The sequence below is a fragment of the Oryctolagus cuniculus genome, chromosome 3 (genome assembly GCF_051225735.1).
Source record: "Oryctolagus cuniculus isolate XC-2025 breed Fujian yellow rabbit chromosome 3, ASM5122573v1, whole genome shotgun sequence".
Lineage (NCBI taxonomy): Eukaryota > Metazoa > Chordata > Mammalia > Lagomorpha > Leporidae > Oryctolagus > Oryctolagus cuniculus.
The window spans coordinates 50,567,621-50,590,491 of NC_142869.1; the positions used below are offsets into that span (position 1 = coordinate 50,567,621).

Genomic DNA, 22,871 nt, shown 5'->3' on the forward strand with positions numbered 1-22,871 from the left:
AAATATGAATGGAATCTTTCTGACTTTCTAATTATGAAACTACATCTTTATTGATAATCTTATTTTGAAAAACTTCCATATTTTTCAAATATACTCTATTTATGTTCACTGTATTATCAAGAAGAAAAATACAAGGGATCTCCAAAAAAGTTCATGGGAGGAACCAGCACTTATGGCAGTAGGTAAAGTCACCCTCTGTGGTGCCATCATTACATACAGGCACCGGTTCATGTCCTGGCTGCTCTGTTTCCAATCCAGCTCCCTGCTAATGTGCTTAAGAAAGCAGCAGCATATGGCCCAAGTCACTGGGGCCCTGCACCCACATGGGAGACCCAGAAGAAGCTCCTGGCTTCAAACCAGCCCAGCTCCAGCCATTGCGGCCATTTGAGGTGTGAACCAGTGGATGGAAGATCTGTCTCTTCCTCTCTGAAATTCTGCCTTTCAAATAAATATTTTTTTTTAAAGTGCACTGAAGGGACCAGCGTTGTGGCACAGTGGGTTAAAGCCCTGGCCTGAAGCGCCGGCATACCATATGGACACCAGTTCTAGTCCCGGCTGCTCCTCTTCCAATCCAGCTCTCTGCTGTGGCCTGGGAAAGCAGTGCACCCACATGGGAGACCCAGAAGCTCCTGGCTCCTGGCTTCAGATCGGCATAGCTCCGGCCATTGCAGCCATCTGGGGAATGAACCAGCAGATGGAAGACCTCCCACTCCCTCTCCCCTTCTCTCTGCCTCTGTAACTCTTTCAAATAAATAAAATTAATCTTTAAAAAAATAAAAAGTGCACTGGAAATATATGTTAGGAAAAAACTACATGGATTTCAAAAAATTATTTGCACCAAAATAAACCTTTAATCCCATTTTCCATGAACATTTTGAAGTTCTCATATTATTTCTTCATTTTGTAAATATTTTTGATGGAACCACGGAAGCCAAGTGACTTACTTGCTTGTACCCCGGAAAACTGTGATCCTTTGAAGTATTTGTCCCTCTTACGAATTAGCAAATCACATGCTTCTGTCATGGCATTGAAAGTCAACAGAGGTTTATGAAAACAAAAGATTCACCTCTATTTCCTTCTAAAACCACACATTTAAAAAAATAATACGATCATCTAAGTATGGAGGTTCCCCAAAGTATAAATTACCATGTGTCTCTGCCTTTCAATTTTTTTTTTTTTTTTTTTTAAGATTTATTTGAAAGGCAGAGTTACAGATAGGAAGAGGCAGAGACAGAGATCTTATATTCACTGGTTCACTCCCCAGATAGTTGCAAAGGCCAGGGCAGGACCAGGCAGAAGCAGGAGCCAGCAGCTTCTTCCAGGTCTCCCATATGGATGGCAGAGGCCCAAACACTTAGGCCATCTTCTGCTGCTTTTCCCAGGCCATTAGCAGGGAGCTGGATTGAAGATGGAGCATCCTGGACATGAATGACTGCCCATACGGGATGCTGGCATTACAGGCATCGGCTTTACCCACTAAGCCATGACGCTATCCCTCAAAGAAAATATTTTAAAGAAACACCTACTTTTCAGAAAAGTGCCAAAACTATTTTTATTGCTTCCATACCATATTGACCAGGCATTCTGCTGATTATTTGAATTCTGCTTTTATTGTAATGTGGTCAACACAAAGATGGTGACAACTAGCAAACTCAACTACCTTAGCTTCCCCATTGTTGCATTTTTTATAAATTAACACATTAGTATTTATTAATGGCTTTTAGACAGTAGCATCTTAGCAGTTTGTGGTTTATGACTCAGCACCCCAGAGTCCAGTCACTTCCAGATCTGATAAATCAATTTTAAACCTATAAAAGAATCAAATGTTAAAACCATATGAGCACACCATGAACTTCCCAGGCCATGTATACATGTGGGGCAAACCACACAGCCTTCCCAAAGCAACTCCAGCAACTCCTCTCTCATGCACACTTCTCATCCCTATCTCCATAATTCTGTGTTGCTTACTACTAGTTCTGCCGCTAGATGCTGAGATCCTGAGGACAGGGACAGACCTTATCTTTTTTTTATCACTAAAAGCTAATAAAGTTCCTAGCACAAAGGAAAGAACCCAATATATATATGATATATATATATATCATATGATACATGAAAACAGAAATGCAAGGTGATGTATTGGGTAAAATAAGATTTGTCTTTATTTTAAATGGAAAACTAGATAGGCAGTAGTCAAGACAAAATAAGCATATTTAGATTCAGCTGAAACTCTGATTCAAGCTAATAAGGTGCAATGGTTAGGCCATATTTTGCTGATAATGCTCTTGAGTAGCAAATAAGCAATATGATCTGTATGAAAGTCTAGACAGGCCCTGGTGGGCATATACACCTATCCTTAATCCTCTCCGCTGGTACAATAAAAAACATGTAAGGCATACAGGCATACCTTCATTTGCTAAATATGTACACAATCCAAAAAAGAATAAAATTCCTTCTTAATGTGCCCCAGAGTTCTGCTATTTCATATAATGTGGCATTCAAACTCAACACTTGCCAAGAGTGCCTAAATTAGAAATCTACCAATGCTAGTAGCACCAGAGAGCACTGGGATATAGCTGCTGAACATAATTTGAATTGCTAGGAAAATAATACCACATCTGGAAGGTTTTCTGTTCAGACTGGATTCTATTGCATTGCAGAAGTAAACTCTAGGGGCCAGTGTTGTGGCAGAGTGGGTTAAGCTGCTACCTGCAGCATAGACATTCATTATGGGTACAGGTTCAAGTCCCAGCTGCTCCACTTCCTATCCAGCTTCCTACTAATGCACCTGGGAAAGCAGCAGATGATCCAAGTGCTTGGGCCCCTGCAGCCATGTGGGAGACCGGGAGGAAGCTCCTGGCTCCCATCTCGCCCGGCCCTGGCCATTGCAGCCATTTGGGAGTGAACTAGTGTTTGGAAGACCTCTCTTTTCTAGTAAGTCAGTCTTTAAAATCAAACAGGATGGGAAATTTCCCTTAATCTTAATTTTTCTGTATTTTGTGGGTCAGCAATGCACCCAATGGGAAATTTGAGTTATTTTATCTTCTGGCAGTGAAGAAAATCCACTCCAGAGCCCGATAGTGCTGGCTTCTAATCCTAGCTCTGCACTGAACAGCTGTGTGTCTTGCAAATTACACAAACTCTGTAGCCCAGCTGCCGTAAAATGAGGACAGCAAGGGCTTCGTGAGGATTATTTAATCTCCAACAGTATCTGGTTAAATTCCACTTTCCTGTTATTGTTACGCATGCGTGAAAACTTTTGACAAACGTGTTCCAACTAAAGAAACTTAACAATAGTCCGGTCATTATGAATGCATTTATCTGTATCTATATTTGCACAGGTGATTTGCTTGTCTTTTATACCAACGGTATCACACCACGCAAGGCAGATATGTATGACGGCTCTGCCCAACCTTGCAGAATAAAGTCCTTGCTTACTAAAGCCTTAAATCTTAGCAGGAAAGGGGAGAGACTCAGAGTAAATCCACTCAAATGCTAACAAGTTCACAAGGCAATGTGTCCCCTTCCCCCTGAACCCCAAATAAAGCACTTGAGGAAGGTCCATGGATACCAGAATACAACGATGGTGAAAGTTGCCAATATGTATCACGAAAATAGGAATTTTTTTAAAAGGTATTTACCACCGCCCTCCTCCCGCCCCAGGCCTTTTTTAAATACAAAAGTGACCCAGCCCCAGCCATTTTACCCCTAAAGACTTGGGAGTAACGGTTGAGCCCGACCAGATGCGCTTCCGTTCTCTGGGAGTCCTGCGCAGGGTCTTGGGTCCCCAGTTTCCGCTCTTTTTCACTCACGAAAGTATTACAATATCTCAGGCCACACTACCCCATCCTTTTCTCACAGCGGTAACCAAATTCCAGCCAAAAGTAAAAAAGACTTCTTAAAAGAAAATGTAGTGTTTGAAACTTAATGCTGGACAAACCTGTACTCAGCGTCCTCCGGATCACACCAGCTGTGTGACCCTGTAGAAGTCTTGCTGCTTAACAAATCTGGGAGAAATTCACCAGCACACGTACGGCACCGCGCCGCCCTGGAGGGCGGGGGCTCTGGCCAGCGGACGCCGACACGCTGGGATGACGTCACTTCCGGGCGCCGGGCTCCGGCTTTCTGGTGCCGGAGGCCCCATGGGCTGTCAAGGTTGCTGGGGACGCAGGGACGAGTACTAGCTAGCGTCGTGCACGAGGAAGGTGGATGAGCTTGCTCTCGCCTTCTTAAAGCGGAGACCAGCACTGCCTAGGATATCTGGGTCTACTCGAGAGCCTTCTTACGCGAAAGAAAAAGTGCTTCGCACCGTCCTCCTGGCCCAGATTTAGTTACTGCAAATTTTCCTCTGGGGTATGTCTTCCTGGGGGCTCTCTTCGCAAATGCGCTTTGCAAACAGATCGCTCACTGATGCTCTGTCCCAAGGGCCGATGATTTATATGCTCTTGTTATGTTTCTTAAGATAAGCTTGATAATACTACTGTTTCTACCCCACATTGTGGGGCAGGGGTGTGTTTGTGTGTGAGCACTGGCTTTATGCCAGCTCTGGTTTTTGAACCAAATGGTTACACTGAGTGGAAGGTATCAACTAGCTGTTCCACTTGCCTTTATTTGATTAAAAAATACATTTTGTCTTAATTTTACCTATCTATGAATTGCACTTGTTACAGTATTATTCTTGAAACTGTTGTAATGTTAGCTGTTCCATAAAGAATAGTGAACACTGTGGTAAGAAAAGCATGAGAGTAATAGTACCGGTGGAGTATACTTTATCTAAAATCCTTGGATCTCAGAATTGTTTTAGATTTTGGAAGATTTGCATATATATGAGATCACTCAGAGATGGAACCCAAATCTAAACATGAAATTAATGTATGCTTTATGTACACGTGCTTATATTTTCACGGTCATTCATCAAATGAGTTCAGGTATAGAATTATCTACCTGTGGCGTCAGGTTGGCACTTGAAAAGTTTCAGCTTTTGGAGCTATTGGAAATTTCAGGTTTGTAAATTTGGATGCTCAACCTATAATATTAAAACATTATATTCATTCATACAACTACTTAGGTTCATAGGTTTCCAGGGCCTTCATAAAATTTTGGTAACTTTTGTCCTTTCCAAAAATTCCATAAAACTGTGTATTGAAAAGTAAAATCAGGTTTCAAAATTTTGTTTAACTGAATAGGATTATGGATAACAGTTTCAAATAACAATTTTGTTTCTGTAATTCTTTTTCAGGAATTATCTGTAAAGTTAAGTATGCTAATACTAAATAAGACAGCAAGACATTTTTTTAAACCATCAAAAAGGAAAGTTTATGAATTATTAAGAAGTTTTAATTTTCATCCTGGACCACAATTTCTTCATAAACTAGTCCTGGGAATTGAAACCAGTTGTGATGATACAGCAGCTGCTGTGGTAGATGACACTGGAAATGTGTTGGGAGAAGCAATACATTCCCAAACTGAAGTTCACTTAAAGTAAGTAGACATTATCTTAGTTGTGTCTCCCTCCTTTAAAAAAGAATAAAATCATTCTTTTCTGTATATTATATAGAAAAATTAAATTTTAGTAGCTAATTTCATATTGCTTTGTGTAAGCGCCTCTAAACTGCTATAAAAAAAGCTTCAAACATCTCATCTCTAGCCCAATTGCCACAAGAAACTAAGCTCAGCCCCAGCTCTAGTATTTATTGAACATTTTATCTTCATGATGCCATTTCTTGTTTTCTCCACCTGTTAAAGGATAATTAAAAAAGTTTGTGGAAAAATGGAAAAGGTAAATTTATTTTGGCACAAAAAAATTTTGAAATCCATGCATAATTTTTTTTTTGTTAGATTTAGACAGTGAGAGAGAGAGAGAAAGGTCATCCTTTTTCTGTTGGTTCACCCCCTAAATTGCCGCTACGGCCGGCGCACTGTGCTGATCCGAAGCCAGGAGCCAGGTGCTTCCTGCTGGTCTCCCATGCGGGTGCAGGGACCCAAGCACTTGGGCCATCCTCCACTGCCTTCCCTGGCCACAGCAGAGAGCTGGACTGGAAGAGGAGCAACCAGGACAGAATCTGGCGCCCCAACTGGGACTAGAATCCGGGGTGCCGGCACCGCAGGTGGAGGATTAGCCAAGTGAGCTGCGGCGCCGGCCCATGCATAATTTTTCATAAAACATGTTTTTCACAAACTTTTAAGATCCCTCATATGCATACATTGCAATTTTTTTGCACCACAATAAGCTTATCATTTATTTATTTAGAGAGGCAGAGACTGCTCCCATCCACAGATTCACTCCCTAGCTACCTGCAACAATCAAGGCTGGAACAGGCCAAAGCTAGAAGCCAGGGACTCAGTCTAAGTCTCTCTGTGGATGGCAGGAACCCAACTACTTGAGCCATCATCTGCTATCTCCAATGTGCACATTAGCAAGAAGCCAGAATCAGGAGCAGAAGCTGGACTTGAACCCAGGTAATCTAGTATGGGATGCAGGCTTCCTAACCAGAGTCTTAACTGCTATAAGCATATCATCTTTTTTCAAAAGCATATCTCATTTTCCATGCACTTTTAAAAATACCCTCATATTTTTCATGTTCTCAACTGAAATTCTAGGAAAACATTACTGACTTGTAGCCTGAGTTATTCATGTGAGGAAAAACAACATCCTCTTCACATTTGTACATATAACTTGTGTTGATACTTTAATAATACACAGTTGTATTTGTAAACTCAGATGTTTGCAGAAGACTAACAGGCAGGTTACGTAAGTACGTAAGTGGGCTAAATATGAAGTGGGAAATACCTGGAGCAGGGCGCTTCTCCATGCAGGAAGGTAGGACCTGTGTTATTAAATCATCAGTTTTCAAGAGGAAAAGAAAAATCCAGATTTAAAAACAAACAAACAAAAAAGTGGGCCAGTGCTGTGGCGTAGCGCGTAAAGCCACTGGCATGCATTGCCGGCATCCCACATGGGCGCCTGTTCAAGTCTCAAGCGCTCCACTTCTGATCCAGCTCTGCTGTGGCCTGGGAAAGCAGTAGATGGCCCAAGTCTTGGGCCTCTGCACCCATGTGGGAAACCTGGAAAAAGCTCCAGGCTCCTGGCTTCGGATCAGCCCAGATCCGGCTGTTGTGGCCATTTGGGGAGTGAACCAGCAGATGAAGACTCTCTGTCTCTCCTCTCTGTGTCTTTCAAATAAAATAAATTTTTAAAAAGCTTTATTTATTTATTCATTTGAAAGGCAGAGTTAGAGAGAGAGGGAGAGACAGAGAGGGAAAAGGAGGATCTTCCTTCCGTCCACTGGTTCACTCCGCAAAAGGCCACAACTGCCAAGGCTGGTCCGACCCGAAGCCAGGAGCCTAGAACTCCATCCGGGTCTTCCAATCAGTGGCACAGGCTCCAAGCACATGGGCCATCTGCTGCTGCTTTCCTAGGCACATTAACAGAGATTTGGATCAGAAATGGAGCTGCCAGGACTAGTACCCATACTTGAGTGGGATGCCAGCATTGCAGGCTGCAGCTTAACCCACTGTGCCACAATACCAACCCTAGAAATCCAGATTTTTAAAACTAGTAACTAATATAAAATTTGTTGAAATATATCTGCAAGCCATCAATTTACAACATCTGACCAGGATAAAAGCCTGAAACTTTGGAATCGGACTGGTCTGAATCTTGAATCAGGTGCTTAATATTGGCTCATTGAGTTCAGGCAAGTTCCTTCTCCTCTCCGACTCTGTTTTTATAACAGTAAAATAGGAAAGACCAGACTTGCAAAAGAGGATTAGAAATAAAATACACAGGGCCAGCATTGTGGTATAGCAGGTTAAGCCACAGCTTGCAAGGCTGGTATTCTGCATCAAAGTGCTGGTTCAAGTCTCAGCTGCTCCTCTTCCAATCCAGCTCCTGCTAAAGTGCCCAAGAAGGCAGCAGAGGATGGCAAAGTCCTTGGCCTCCTATCACTGTTGAGGGAAACCAGAATGGACCTCCAGGCTCTGCGTTTTGACCTGGCCTAGCCCCAGCTGTTGCGGAATTTGGGGAAGTGTAGCAGCAGATGGAACATCCCTCTCTTTCTCAGTCTCTCTTTCTCCATCACTCTTTCAAATAAAATAATAAATAGGTGAGTAAAGCATTACATATGAAGAGACAAAGTGAGCCACAAATTCTAGCATACTGTGTGAAAAGGACTATGGGGTATTAATGAGGCACAGTGAAGTACTAGAGAGTCTTGCCTTCCAGAGGCTTAACCTAATCACTGAGACATCCTCTGTGGACCTACAAGGAGAGCCAACAGTGCAAGGAAGCATACAGACAGTATCAAACAATTGATGCAAACAGTAACTGTCAATGCCAGGCCACAGTCCTTTCACTTTTTCCCTGAGTGCATTGCACTTTTGATGGTATAAATGGTAACTACACAGAAAGGCCTGCTCTGATCACTATCTAAATTAGGTACTCCCACCCTGTTTGTTCTGTATCATCATACTCTACATATTTTCTTTGTAATTCTTTTCATAATTTGTATCTTTGTTTGCTTATGTATAGTCTACCTGCCCCCAACAGACTCTAAGCTCTGTGGTGACAGCAGCCGTGACTGTGTTAATCACTGCAGTATGCCTATTACCCAGCACAGTGGCACATCACAGGTTCTCAGTGGCCTTGAAAGATGGTTAGGCCTGCAGTGAATGAAGATGGAGAGAATACTGTAATTTGCTTGAGCGTAATGAGCACAGGCAAAGAGGTAAGAAGACCCTAGACACATATTCATTTAGCTGGAGTATAAGTCACTGAAGTATATGCTTCAGCGGTACCATCCACATTCTTCCTTTTTGCATTTGTTGAAAATCTGTTATTGTCAGGCCCTGTGGGTACAAATAGGAATAAGATACATTATGATCCTTGACTCTGAGCAGCTTGAATTATCAAATGGGCTGGAGAACAGGTTTATATTGTGGTTCAGCCTCTTACTAGCTTTGAGACCATACACATTTTTCTGTGCCTCAGTTTCCTTCTCTGTGAAATCAGGATAATGTAGCTAGCTCAGAGTATTGCTGTAAGGGTTAAATGTGAATTCTTTTAAAGCATTTAGTGCAGTTCTTGACAAGGGGCAAAGTTCAGTATAAGCTAGCTGTGAGTGACAGTGGTACTCCTGTTACTACTATCATTAAGTGAAGAAGACAGATGGCAAAGGGCTTGTTGTTCAGCAATGTGGAAAGTGCCAAAGCAGTATTGGTTGGCAGAGAAGACTTTTCAAGCCAGAAACCTGATGGACATCCTTCTCTTCTCTCTCCGCACTCCACATCCAAATCAGTCAGCCAGTCCTTGTAAATCTGTTTCCCGAATCTTTCTTGAAACTCCCTTCCTATCAGTTCACTTCAATCCCTTATTGTCTCTTTTTTTTTTTTTTTTTTTTTTTTGACAGGCAGAGTGGACAGTGAGAGAGAGAGACAGAGAGAAAGGTCTTCCTTTTGCCGTTGGTTCACCCTCCAATGGCCGCCGCGGCCGGCGCGCTGCGGCCGGCGCACCGCGCTGATCCGATGGCAGGAGCCAGGAGCCAGGTGCTTTTCCTGGTCTCCCATGGGGTGCAGGGCCCAAGCACCTGGGCCATCCTCCACTGCACTCCCGGGCCACAGCAGAGGGCTGGCCTGGAAGAGGGGCAACCGGGACAGAATCCGGCGCCCCGACCGGGACTAGAACCCGGTGTGCCGGTGCCGCTAGGCGGAGGATTAGCCTAGTGAGCCGCGGCGCCGGCCCCTTATTGTCTCTTGTTTGGACTCTTGGCTATAACCTGGGGGCTAACTGGTTTGCCTGCTTCTTTATTAGCTTAGGTCCCTAGTCATTCCATATTATTTACAAATTATAGAAAGACAAATAGATTCTCATATTAGTTCTTTGAGAATAAGCCCATGGGCTTATTCCTAATGCTTAGTATAATTCCTGGAGGATAAAAAGAAGAGCCACAAAAAGGAAAGGAGGGAGGCAAAACAAAGAAGGAAGGAATGAGAGGCAGATCTTGAAGTATAGCAGGTTAAGCTGCCCACTTGGCACACCTGCATCCCATATCAAAGTGCCAGTTCAAGTCCCAGCTGCTCTGCTGCCGAGGTGGCTCTCTGCTAACATGCCTGGGAAGGTAGTGGAAAATGTCCCAAATACGTGGAACCTGCCAATCACCTGGGAGACCTGGATGGAGTTCCTGGCTACTAGATTCAGCCTGGCCCAGACCTGGCTTTTGTGGCCATCTGGGAAGTGAACCAGTGGATGGAAGAACTCTATCCCTGTCATTCTGTCATTCTCTTTCAAATAAATCAAATAAATAAATCCTTTCAAAAAAAAAAAAAAGCAAAAAAGGAAGAAATGAGTGGGAAGGAGAAGATTCAGATTTAAGGTCTCCCAAACCCCACATAAATAAAGATTTGAGTAGAAAGTCGCAGGGTCACCACTCTGGAGTACTCTCTGGTCTGATGATATAGGATGCACTCCAGGGATCAGAGGACATAGTTAGGGAAGTGCAGTCAGAAGACTGTTGAAGAGACTGACATAGTGAGGGTTTTGTAAACTTGATAGCAGCAGTGGAGGTGGTGATAACTGGAGAGTGAGGGGAAGAAAAGAGGCAGAGATGAACCTTGAAACCCAAGTGGTTGAGATGAAATGTGCTCTGTATTTCATTGTACTGTTTATAAGAGTCATAGGCTAGCATATTTGCTGCTAGCAAATTTGCCTCCTAATTCTTTACTTGACATTTGGAGTGGCTGTCCATTGCCATACAAGGACCACAGATCTAAATTGCCAACTCTGAGCACTGGTTCCCAAACTTTATTTCAGGATTGCAGGCAATCTACTGTCCTGCCATGACCTCCAGTGCAGTGTGTTTAAAAATAAACTTGTCTTCTTCACAAAACTATCTCCATGTTTCTGTTAGTATTTCCTTTCTCCAAGTCATTCCAGCTGAATATCTGAATCATCTTTGAGGCCTTGCTCCCCCAGTCCCCTTATATTGTTTAGTTATTAGTTTTTGAAGCTCTCTGTCCCTTTCTTTCCATTGCTGCCCATCAGTCAATTTACAACATGATCACTTTACACAAATATTTTTGCAGTAACCTCTTTAAAAATTTCCTTTTCAACAGGGAGCTTAATTTGCCTAATATGCAATCTTATCCTATCCTTCCCTTGTCAAGACTTCCTTAGAAAGCGTCTCACAGTTATTTTGGTGACTTCTTTAACACTGGGTGCTTGTTGTGTGCCAGATGTCATAAGGCACATAATTTGACAGTATTTGACTAATACTTTCAGCTATATAATTAATTTGAAAACATGACTTCAATTATATTTTTCTACTTTTGGCTTTATAATCTTAAAATTATAAAAAGCTTTCTGTTTCTTTTAGAACAGGTGGGATTATTCCTCCTGTAGCTCAACAGCTTCACAGAGAAAATATTCAACGCATAGTGCAAGAAGCTCTTTCTGCCAGTAGAATCTCTCCAAGTGAACTCTCAGCAATTGCAACAACCATAAAACCAGGTCTCGCTTTGAGCCTGGGCGTAGGCTTATCATTTAGCTTGCAGCTGGTAAGCCAGTTAAAAAAACCATTCATTCCCATTCATCACATGGAGGCCCATGCACTTACTATTAGGTTAACCAATAAAGTAGAATTTCCTTTTTTAGTTCTTTTGATTTCTGGAGGTCATTGTCTTTTGGCGTTAGTTCAAGGAGTTTCAGATTTCCTGCTTCTTGGAAAGTCTCTGGACATAGCACCAGGTGACATGCTTGACAAGGTAATTATTTTAAGAATTAATTTCTTTATTCTTTTTTGTTCTGGTGTCTCTTTCAATTAAATGATGATAAATGTGCTACCACCATTCATATAAATATTGATGGATATCTTATTAGATGGAAAATTCATGTGCAGTAAGAAGAAAGAAAAAGAATGGCATACATAATTTTGTAATATATAATTCTTACCCCTTCCTAATAAACTAGTAAGAGGTTTATATCAGTACAGAATGACTAGAATAGTTTGCAGGTAACAGGTATTTAATCAGATATATGAAGTGGAAGAAAGTGCTCTGTAAACTGTCATTACTGAAAAAATGTAAACTAAGAGGACATATAAAGATTAACATAGGGACATTAAAGATGCACAGGGTTCTGTGGCTGCGTCACAATTGCTGACAAGTAGAATACCGATTTAGCACAATACCACAGAGCCTGGTGCTGTATGCAAGGACAACACTGAAGCCAACAGGGCAGGCTCTCATTTTTGAAGTTCATCAAATAGCAGTCTTTGTCAACTTCAAACCTATTTTCCAACCCCAATGGAAGAACAATTGGCCATGACTGATCAGGTTTTCACTGCTTTAATAAGCATTAGCTATAATCGTTATTTGTCAAAGCATACCATATTTTATGCATTCATAGTTTTTAAGGTAATAATTCATTGGTCTCAAAATGTGTAACCTTATGACTCATTTAGAAATACATGCTTTTGCTCTTGATAGGTGGCAAGAAGACTTTCTCTAGTAAAACATCCAGATTGCTCCTCCATGAGTGGTGGGAAAGCTATAGAGCACTTGGCCAAACAAGGAAACAGACTCCATTTTGATATCACAGCGCCCATGCAACGTACTAAAAATTGTAATTTTTCTTTTTCTGGACTTCAGCATAATGTTAATAAAATAATAACACAAAAGGAAAAAGAAGAAGGTATATTTCTAATTAGTAAGTTTGAAAAGATACATATTCCCAGATTCTCTGCAGGATAATAACTGCTCCTTTTGCAGGAATTGAGAAGGGACAGATACTGTCTTCTGCTGCAGACATTGCCGCTGCAGTACAGCACACGACAGCGTGCCACATTGCAAAAAGAACACATCGTGCTATCCTTTTTTGCAAGCAGAGACACTTGTTACCTGAAAATAATGCAGCCCTGGTATGTTTTGTTATCTCTTCTCATTGTAACTTTTCACAGCATGTTGCTTTTTTCTCAAGACCTTACTTGACTTTATCCGTAGGATGAACAGGTCTATTTGCCACATGCTAATCGTGTACAGTGTGAAATTATGCAGAATAGATTTACTAACAGCTCTTTCATGTATAGACATGGCAACTTTATAGGACATCCATACAGCCTGGGTGACAAAAAATGTGAGACCACATTTTCTCATTGAAAACAGGATTTATATTTATAATAATAAATTATATATGTGTTTCATAAGAAGGATTTGTGCTACAGTATCAAATTGAAAAAGTTTGACATCATATGTAGGCAATAAATACTATTTATAATAAATTGTAAATAACTATAAGTGCTGTACTATTTTTAGAAAAGTAAGCTGATGTCCTCCATTCTTTGATGAAATCCCTTTAAGTATGCTTAGCAGGCTTGATAAATGTGTATCTTAAACCTTATTTTCTTGAAAATTATAAACTTAAGTAGAGAATGTTTAAATTATGGTGATTCTCAAAATGGAATATTATGTGAATATCAAAGATAATAGTTTTTTTTAACAGTTCCACAGTAAAATGAGAAAATGCTAATATGTGGTAGTTAATATAGAATACAAAACATGTATAGGAAAGAAATGGATATCTTCTGATTTGTTTATTGTTTTTAGCTCTTGTTTATATTCCTGTGGAACTGTGGTCTTTCTCCTTTTAGTTGTTGAATATTATGGTTAGTGGTACATTAAGCCTGTGATTATAGAATGGATTGAAATTATGTTTTTGCAAAAGTTAAACAAGAAGGAACGAAGGAAGGAGGGGAATTGAAGGAGGCAAAGGGGAAATGAGGGAAGTATGGTTATGTTCTTGGACTTGTACTTATGAAGTCAGTTCTCTTTATGTTAATGAAATGTTAAAAATTTCTTATAACTAAAAATTGCAGAGACTAAAATACTGGCATAGTATGGTTGCAGTTATGTTAAAGAAATATTTAGAAAAAAGTTTCGAATTTTTTAAGAAGTTAGGAAAAAGTACAAAAGTGATAATAGTGATTATACTGTTATTAAAATTGTTAGTATTCTTCTCTAAATCTTTATTATACAGATAACATCACTTACCCATTACCCATCTTTCTTATTGTATAAAGCTGGCAGAGTGCTTCCTAGATAGTTGGTACTTGTTAATTTTAGTCTTCTCTCTTCCTTCAGGTTGTATCTGGTGGTGTTGCAAGTAACTTATATATCAGAAAAGCTCTGGAAATTGTAACAGACGCAACACAGTGCACTCTGTTGTGTCCTCCTCCCAGACTGTGCACTGATAATGGCATTATGATTGCATGGTAAGCCACAGGGTATTTGTGCTTCACTCATAATCATGTAAATATTCATTACCAAGTCATCATACTAATGATTTCATTGTCATTGCATTGTACTGAATGGTCTTTACATTTGGGGGCTATTGATTTTATTTTAATGATTCTTCTTTAGGAATGGTATTGAAAGATTACGTGCTGGCTTGGGCATTTTACATGACGTAGAAGGCATCCGCTATGAACCAAAGTACGTGGTAGCATTTCTAATCTTTATAAAAGATACATTATAGAAATTGAAGCCTGGAGTTTGCTTTCATGTATGAGCTTTTCATTTATATGCTAGTGATACTTGAAGTTAGCATTCATTTCTTTCATGAAACTAGTTGAGTTTGACACTTCATAAGAAAGATTTGTGCTGTAGTATCAAATTAAAAAAATTTGACAAATCATAATGAGTAATAAACAGGCCATGGTTAGGGGTGTCAGATTCCTTCATTTGGGACCAGAAAGGAAACCATATCCATGGCCTGGACTTTTGCAGTGTCAAGAAAATCTGAGGACCAGCTGGAAGGCTGGGAAACATTCAGAAAGCATTCAGGTGAGAGGGCTATGATTATGCTCCGACACAGGCAGTGGAGAATTGGTCAAGACATAGCTGATTTCCTCTCTCAAACCAACATTCCAACATATTGCACGGTTTTTCAATTTACCATCAAGTAAATTTCTAGTCCAAGTTAATTCTGGACTAAGAAAAGATAGTTATGTTTTACAAGCTAACATAATTCTGGTTTGGAAATTGTCAGCATTATAATCTGTAACTAGACACTTGTGCTAACCAGGAATGGGGAACCTGTTTTCTGCCAAGGGCCATTTGGATATTTTTAACATTATTTATAGGCCATACAAAATTACCAACTTAAAAATTAGCCTGCTAAATAAATTTATTGAATTTTGAGTCCCACCTGCAGTTACCTTGGCAGGGTCAGAACAAATGATTTTGTGGACCTCATGTGGCCCACGGGCTGGATGTCCACACCCATTACAGGAATCACAAACTATTAAACTGATCATGACTGAACAGAGCCGTATCAGAAGGACTCCTTTACATTGATGCCCTAACCTTAGATAGAGTTAATCATCTAATCCAGCTGTGCCTTCTTGAGGCAGTATTGAAGCTGGAGATGGTGGTTTTTCCAGGCAAAAACCTGAGGTTGAAATTACTGACTGAGGAAGAACAGAGAAGAGGGTAGGAGCTAAAGACTTTCCTGCCAGCAGCGGCAAAGGAAAGTAGAAAAGGGGCAAGTCAGCTTTTGAAACCTCTAAGAGGAACAGATAGAAACTAGGGGAATTTCTAAAATGTCAGGGGGTACAGGTTGGATTTTAGCTATATAGTTTCAGTTTTTAGTTTTGTAAACTTATTTCTTTAAGTTTTTAACATTTATAGTATTTGAAAGTAGACCTATTTTTTTCAAAAGCATATCAAAATTTAGGTTTTTTTATTGAATGAGACTGGCCTTCATTATTCTGACTTGAGATCCCACTATATTTGAATGTATTTAAGAACCATCACCACATGTGATGAATTATATAATAGATGCTCATGCTTTTTGTCAACATTCTAAGCGCATAGCCTGCAGAACTATTGATGGCTCATGAAGCAAATTTGGAAATAATAAGATTTGTCTACATTGCAGATGCCCTCTTGGAGTAGATATATCAGAAGAAGTTGGAGAAGCTGCTATAAAAGTACCACGATTAAAAATGAAGATTTGAATTTTGCTTTTCAGAAACATCCATAAAGGTAGTATTTCAGCATTACAATTAGTTTTGTTTTTTTTTTTTTTTTTTTATGGTGAAAAAACATATATTTAGAATTAGCCAGCTGGACTCCGTTCAGATGATCCCAATTTTGTTGGCAACGTCCAGAGCATCATAGTCCAGAGCCAGCCGCACATACGCCTTCTTCTCTCCGTCAGGTCTGATCAGGGTGTTGACTTTGGCCACATCAATGTCATAGAGTTTCTTCACAGCTTGTTTGATCTGGTGCTTGTTGGCCTTGACATCCACAATGAACACCAGTGTGTTGTTGTCTTCTATCTTCTTCATGGCCGACTCCGTGGTCAGGGGGAACTTGATGATGGCATAGTGGTCAAGCTTGTTTCTCCTGGGGGCGCTCTTCCGAGGGTATTTGGGCTGCCGTCGGAGGCGTAGCGTCTTGGGCCGCCGGAAGGTGGGGGACGTGCGGATCTTCTTCTTCTTGTGGCTGTGGACGCCTTTCAGCACTGCCTTCTTGGCCTTCAAGGCCTTCACTTTGGCTTCGACTTTAGGAGGGGCAGGAGCTTCCTTCTTCGCCTTCGGCGCCATCTTGGTGAAAAGCTTACAATTAGGTTTTGATTTTATGTGTGTCAAATTGTAGAAGTATACTACTCATCAAAACTTTCTTTTGTTATTCTTTTTCTTACATTTGATTTTTAACCTGCTGTTCTTAGCCTCATATGTTCATATAAGAAAACATAACTTTTATTAGCAAAAATCAAAGTAGGGACAGGCATTGTGGTGAAGTGGATAAAGCCACTGCATGGGATGCCCACATCCCATATATGAGTACTTGTTCAAGTCTTGGCCCTGGCTTTTTAAAGTAGATTGATAGATTGATTATTTATTTATTTAAAAGGCAGAGAGCATCAGAAAGGGAGAAACAGAGATCTTCCATCCACTTGTTCACTATCCAAATGGCCACAATAGCCAGTGCTGGGCCAGGCCAAAGCCTGGAGCCAGGAATTCCATCCTTGCTCTCAGATAGATAGCAGGGGCCCAGGTATTTGAGCCATTTTCTGCTGCCTTCCCAGGCACATTAGCAGGAAACTGGAATGAAAGCCGAGCAGCCAGGACTTGAACAAGCATTACAAGTTGTGCCACAACACCACCCCTTAGTTCCTCCACTTCTAATCCAGCTTCCTAGGAGGCAGCAGATGATGTCTCAAGTTGCTTTGGGACCCTGCCACCCACATGGGAGACCAGGTGGAGTTCTGGACTCCTGGTTTGACTTGGCCCAGCTGCTTGTTGTGGGAATTTGGGGAGTAAACCAGCAATGGAGGATTTCTCTGTCACTCCGCCTTTCAAGTAAATGAAAAATAAACATTTTATAAAAGCCTCAAAGTCAAACATCTAATGGGGAAAGGATATATTGACACTGGGAAATAGAAAGAAAACCTTAAAATGATAACTGTGCTTCTGCTAGATTTTGGCCCTAATCATCCATGTCTAAATCTTTTCTCCCCTTTCTTAAATCAGGATTATAGAAGCTATTTTTTGACTTCTACTGACATGAGCCTGAGTTATATAAAGAGAGACCAATTTTAGAAAAGCAGCTAGGTCAAGATCATGGCAAAACAGAAAACTCCAAATCAAGACAAAAACTGACTTTCTCTAATAGAAGGTTATTAAAATAAAATATATATTAGGTATCCTCTCTGGAGTAAGTGGGTATCTGTATGTTTGTTCAAATCCATTTCAGGTTTTAAAAATTTGGCATGCAGGTGATCTCTCAAGTATGCATTGAACTCTTTAACTGACCATATACAGTCATTGAATCCATTATTTTAGAAATATTTAGCCAGATGAAAGTAAATGAGATATAAAAGGTTTTTTGGGGGATAGTTTTGGTTAAATCTGAAATTTTGTATTACAGATATGATAAATGTATCACTTTGGGGGGCCAACATTAAAGAAACTGAATGTACTGTCCTTTGAACATAAGGATAGGCCTATTGATTATATAGTGTCTTTTGAGGGATGGATTTATTTATTTATTTATTTATTTATTTATTTTTGACAGGCAGAGTTAGACAGTGAGACAGAGAGAAAGGTCTTCCTTCCATTGGTTCACCCCTCAAATGGCCGCTACGCTACACCGATCCGAAGCCAGGAGCCAGGTACTTCCTCCTGGTCTCCCATGTGGGTGCAGGGCCCAAGCACGTGGGCCATCCTCCACTGCCTTCCTGGGCCACAGCAGAGAGCTGGACTGGAAGAGGAGCAACCGGGACTAGAACCAGCGCCCATATGGGATGCCGGCGCCTCAGGCGGAGCATTAACCAAGTGAGCCTCAGCGCCAGCCCGAGGGATTTATTTTTAATCAGTAAAGGGTTATATTACATCATCTACAATGAACAAAGCAATTAGCTTTCTGATGAGTGACTTGCTTATTGAGAAGCTGGGGGGTTAAAGATAAAAATCTAGAACGGAAACATTATTTAAATCCTGCCTTATGGACCCATGTTGTGGTACAGCCAGGTTAAACCACCACCTGTGACCTGGCATCCCATACGAGTACCAGTTGGAGTTCCAGCTGCTCCACTTTGATCCAGCTTCCTGCTAATGCACCTGAGAAAGCAGTGGAAGATGGTTCCAAGTACTTGGGTCCTTACCATCCACGTGGGAGGCCTGGTTGGATTTCCAGGCTCCTGGCTTTGGATTGGCCTAGCCCTGGCCATTTGCCATAATGTAGGGGTGAACTAGTGAATGGAAGATGTCTCTCTGTGTGTGTATCCATCCCTTTCTCCCTGTAACTCTGCCTTTAAAATAAATAACTTAAAAAAAAATTTTTTTAAAGATTTATTTTATTCATTTGAAAAAGTTAGAGAGCTAAAGACACAGAGAGAAAGGTCTTCTATCCACTGGTTCACTCCCCAGATGACCGCAATGGCCTGAGCTGAGCTGATCCAAAGCCAGGAGTTTCTTCCAGTGTTCCACATGGGCATAGGTGCCCAAGCACTTGGGCCATCTTCTACTGCTTTCCCAGGCCACAGCAGAGAGCTGGATCAGAAGTGGAGCAGCTGAGACTTGAACTGGTGCCCATATGGAATGCCAGCACTGCAGGCTGGGGCTTTAACCCGTGGCACCACAGCACCAGCCCCTCAAATAAATAACTTTTAAAATAAATACTGCCTTAAAGTGACTTCCCTGTTGGGAAGTTCTTCAAGTAACTATTCTCTTAGAATTGTGGTCATGGAGTATTACTTTATAACTATCCATTTTAGCCTAGAAATGGATGATTTAATTGTATATGGGGAAACATTCAAAAACACTCAATATTTACAATGGCTTGCATTATTTGATATTAAATTACTATATGGATATGACAGAATTGGTTAATCAATATCACTTAAAAGAAACTATTAGTTGTTAATTTCACATTTTACATTTGGATGTACATTGTGTGCCTATGAATCTGAATTCACAGAGAAGTGGAATTATTTCCTATAGCACTAAAAACCAGAATACATTCAAAGTTTAGAAGAAAACATCAAAGTTTCTTCACATTATAACAATATTATAAATCAGGAAAATCTATAACCTGAGTTCTTAAAGTTTCAGAGCTGTTCCAGGTTCAACAATCATGCATATCAAAACTGAGTTCATGACATAAATAAGGGAAACTTACAGATAAAGAACATGAGCAGATTCTGGAAGCCTCCCATTTCATTAGCCTTTCAGTACTTAGACATAAGGAAGGGAAAAGAAAAGAATGAAGCTGTTTTATAGTACAGTTGAGAGGCAGGATTTCAACAATTTTCCTGCCTCTCAGCTGTACTATAAAACAACTTTGAAGATTAAGGAGGTCTCTTATTTTTCAGTGGCAAAGAACACAGGCTGTAGACTCTATCACAAGGAAAGCCCAAGTATACATAGGGGCTATCATCACCATTATTGTGTTAAGGCATGTTGGGAGAAAATAACTACTAGTTACACGTATGTTTAATGCTTGCTGCAGACTCACAGACTGAATTGCAGTGGGTGGAGAAAAAGGGCAGCAGACATGCACCAAAACTACACCAGCTGGATACAGTGCTCTTTAGCAAAGACATCATGTGATTCTAAGCCAAAGATTATCACCTTCTCCAGCTGCAAACCAAAGGCACTCTATAAAAATGGAGAATGGTAAACACACATGGATCCATTTTTAGCTATACTTGTATACTTGATGAGCAATGGTTTCAGATTTTTTTAATGAGATGTTTTTAACATATGTATTTCAGGTTTTAGAAGGCTCATGTATTTGTATTACTTTATCATTAAACATCACAAGGTATTACAATGAATGTAACATATGAGCCACTTTGAATCATCCTTTAGCTCAGTCTACCAACTTAAAAATGTTTCTAACACTTGATGGATATGCTAGTAATACAATTTGTGTCAGTTGATAAATTTTATGTTTTTCTCTTTTTAAAAAATAGAATTTATTTGATAGATAAACAAAGAGCTCCCATCTGTTGGTTCTCTCTCCCAAATGCCTACAACGGCCAGGGTTAGGCTGATACCAAAGCTGAGAACCAGGAACTCAGACTAGGTCTCCCATTTGGGTTTCAGGGACCCAGTTACTTGAGCCATCACACCAACTCCAGAGGTCTTCTCTGCATTAACACGAAGCTGGAGTCGAGAGCCAGAGAGCTGTATCTGACTCTAGGTACCCTGGAGTGGGACGTGGGTGTCCTAACCAGAGTCAGGACTCATAGGCCAAATGCCTGCTCCATTGGATGAATTTTAATAAGCTTAAGTGGAGGCATTCTATTACAGAAATCTTATTTTTTGAAGCCATTAATTCTGACCTGATGGTAAATTCCAGTAGACATTTTAAAGAAACTCTAATATTGATATCAAAAGCTGCCATTCAAAAAGATTGCTTGGTTATCTGTATTTTACCAAAATAAAAAATTTGTAAAAGATTGCTTTCATACAAAAGTGCTTTTATTAGCCTTCAGAAGGCTCTGAGTTCGCTTTCTGTACATGTTTCCCAAGTTGGTTCAAGCACACTATTCTTGGTCTTGATATATTTATGATATCCGATGAAAGTGCAGAGGAAAAAGAAAACAGATTAACAGGAACATCAGTATTTTCTGTTGTTTTGAAGAGTCCCATGAAGTTAGTTACAGGAGGTATTAAAGTCAAAGAATCTCTTGGTTGAATTTTAGGTTTTGCTTTTCTTCGGTGCTCTTTTCCTAAAAATTAGAGAGGCACAATTGAATGTCCCTTAAGCTGACTACCTTAAGTATAATTTCATTACTTCTAGTTCTGTTTTCTTTACACAACTAAAACATACCAGAAAAAAAACACAAAAAACAAAAAACAGATCAGTTAACTTCCAGACTTTGTAGTGTCAGATAAGAAAAACTTGTGAGGATCAATATATAACTTGCCAACTTTTTACTATGCCAAATTGACACTAATAAAAGAACAAGTATCAACTACTTTAAACATCATTCTGTAAAGTAAAACATATCTTAATACCAAAAGAAAATGTGAAAAACATTCTTTCAAAATGAGAGACTTGACATTGAATGAAATTAATTTTATCAAGAACTTGCTATATTATCCTTATTTCTTCCTTAGGTTCCCACAGGCCTGTGAAAACGTCAGCATACCGTTACTGAGTACAGTCTGTTGTTTAGAAAGCAGTGAAGAAATGAAGAAAAAGTGGGACTGACTTGATTCATTTGTTTAAATAACTCTTACATCAAAGAAGCTATAGAAAAACAGGATATCCTCTCCATGATATTCAGAAATATGAAGGTACTACAAAAGGTTCATGGAAAAATGGAATTAGAAGATAGTTTTTTTTTTTTTTTTGGCGCAACTTATCCTTTAATTCCATAGTCCAAGAACTTTTTTAATTACCTTTGTATAGCCTCCACTCATACTCCTCCCTAGCTTCCCTCAGGTTCTCTGAATAAATAAAATTGTTTCCTGCCTTTTACGGTCTCTCCCTGTTCTCCTTTTTGTCTGTGACATCAGCAAACTGCTCTTGACTTTAAATGGTTCTCCTTGATTCTGACAATATTTGGTCCTACTGTAAACACCCATGAACAAGTACTAAGCAAATATATGAAATTAATGAGAATTTATGTTCCCTATTGTCGCTCCCCCTCTTCATGGAGGAACGACACTAAACCCTGCCTAGGCTTCATATCTGAGTCACGGCACCATTATGTCGCTCCCCCTCTTCGTGGAGGAACGACACAGGACCCTGCGCTGTTCTTTCGTCTGCTCGGCCCTCCCCGGGTTTGCTGCTGGTTCTTCCCGGGTTGGCTACTATCCCTTCCACCTCCGTGGAAGGGCGGTTCCCCCTGCCACTTTCCCCACTTCCGCAGGGGAGCGGCACACCGCCGGCCGGCTCTCTCGGGGGCTGCACAGGTGTTCCTTCAGCTAGATGTTCCCCTTAGATGTTCCTCGTGCATGTTGTCTCTCTCTTCCTTTATAGTCCTCTTCTGCCAATCCCAATTCTGCTACCCACACGCCGAGTACGCTGCTCTCCTCCAATCAGGAGCAGGTCCTACAGTTTATTGGTTGAACTGGAGGCAGCTGTGTAGAAGCTGTTTCTCCCTTCTCAGCGCCATATTGTGGGAGAGCAGATGCATAGAATAAGTCTTAATTCCAGTAACTTAGTCTAGTCCGAGTTGCTCCCAGTTGCTCCCCACACCTATTGCATGTATGATAGGAAAGAATAAGTAATATAAACTCTGGTCTCAGACCTAGGCCACTCAATTCTCATCTACCAACCATGCGAAAAACTGTGTAGAATGTTAATGAAAAAATATTCCTGCCCTCCGAATTTATAGATAGATAAGTTATAATGAAACA

At 40.5% G+C, this 22,871-nt stretch overlaps 5 protein-coding genes across 18 annotated transcripts in view; 2 read left to right on the top strand and 3 right to left on the bottom strand.

Moving 5' to 3' along the window:
- The window catches only part of PMS1 (PMS1 homolog 1, mismatch repair system component), a 117,345-nt gene extending 113,249 nt beyond the window's left edge, over positions 1-4,096 (bottom strand). The window contains exon 1 of one of the 2 annotated variants that reach the window (XM_008258829.5): positions 3,938-4,096. The gene's annotated coding sequence lies outside the window, so the exon portion shown is untranslated. The remainder of the gene's footprint in view (positions 1-3,937) is intronic. The other variant, XM_089330194.1, reaches the window with a different exon arrangement.
- Positions 1-5,306, top strand: part of ORMDL1 (ORMDL sphingolipid biosynthesis regulator 1) — a 24,605-nt gene extending 19,299 nt beyond the window's left edge. For 2 of the 3 annotated variants that reach the window (XM_070070475.2, XM_051849356.3), the window contains exon 4: positions 466-2,949. In XM_070070475.2, the coding sequence (XP_069926576.1) occupies positions 466-739 (274 nt within the window). In that variant the 3' untranslated portion in view covers positions 740-2,949. Of the gene's footprint in view, positions 1-465; positions 2,950-5,236 lie in introns of those variants that run through there. The other variant, XM_070070481.2, reaches the window with a different exon arrangement.
- Positions 5,258-21,987, top strand: OSGEPL1 (O-sialoglycoprotein endopeptidase like 1). Of its 11 annotated transcripts, none has more exons than XR_011387192.2 (10): positions 5,258-5,478; positions 11,367-11,754; positions 12,478-12,682; positions 12,760-12,908; positions 14,128-14,258; positions 14,407-14,478; positions 15,926-16,032; positions 18,070-18,329; positions 20,604-20,700; positions 21,624-21,987. XR_011387192.2 is itself a non-coding variant. In XM_070070472.2 (9 exons), exons 3-8 carry the CDS (start codon positions 11,587-11,589, stop codon positions 16,002-16,004), a joined length of 804 nt encoding a protein of 267 aa, XP_069926573.1. In that variant the 5' UTR covers positions 5,339-5,478; positions 8,528-8,723; positions 11,367-11,586; the 3' UTR covers positions 16,005-16,032; positions 21,624-21,987. The 11 variants fall into 11 exon arrangements, 6 of the variants coding, with proteins under 6 accessions (XP_051705313.1, XP_069926573.1, XP_069926574.1 ...); XR_011387197.2 differs by lacking the exon at positions 20,604-20,700 and adding an exon at positions 8,528-8,723 and having other exon boundaries at positions 5,339-5,478; XR_011387193.2 differs by lacking the exon at positions 20,604-20,700.
- Positions 16,057-17,364, bottom strand: LOC108177184 (large ribosomal subunit protein uL23). Its single transcript, XM_017344289.4, has one exon. The coding sequence runs from the start codon at positions 16,593-16,595 to the stop codon at positions 16,125-16,127; it is 471 nt and encodes a 156-aa protein (XP_017199778.3). The 5' UTR covers positions 16,596-17,364; the 3' UTR covers positions 16,057-16,124.
- Positions 20,900-22,871, bottom strand: part of ANKAR (ankyrin and armadillo repeat containing) — a 66,320-nt gene continuing 64,348 nt past the window's right edge. The window contains exon 24 of the mRNA XM_051849350.3: positions 20,900-21,232. Coding sequence (XP_051705310.3) covers positions 20,985-21,232 — 248 coding nt within the window. The 3' untranslated portion in view covers positions 20,900-20,984. The remainder of the gene's footprint in view (positions 21,233-22,871) is intronic.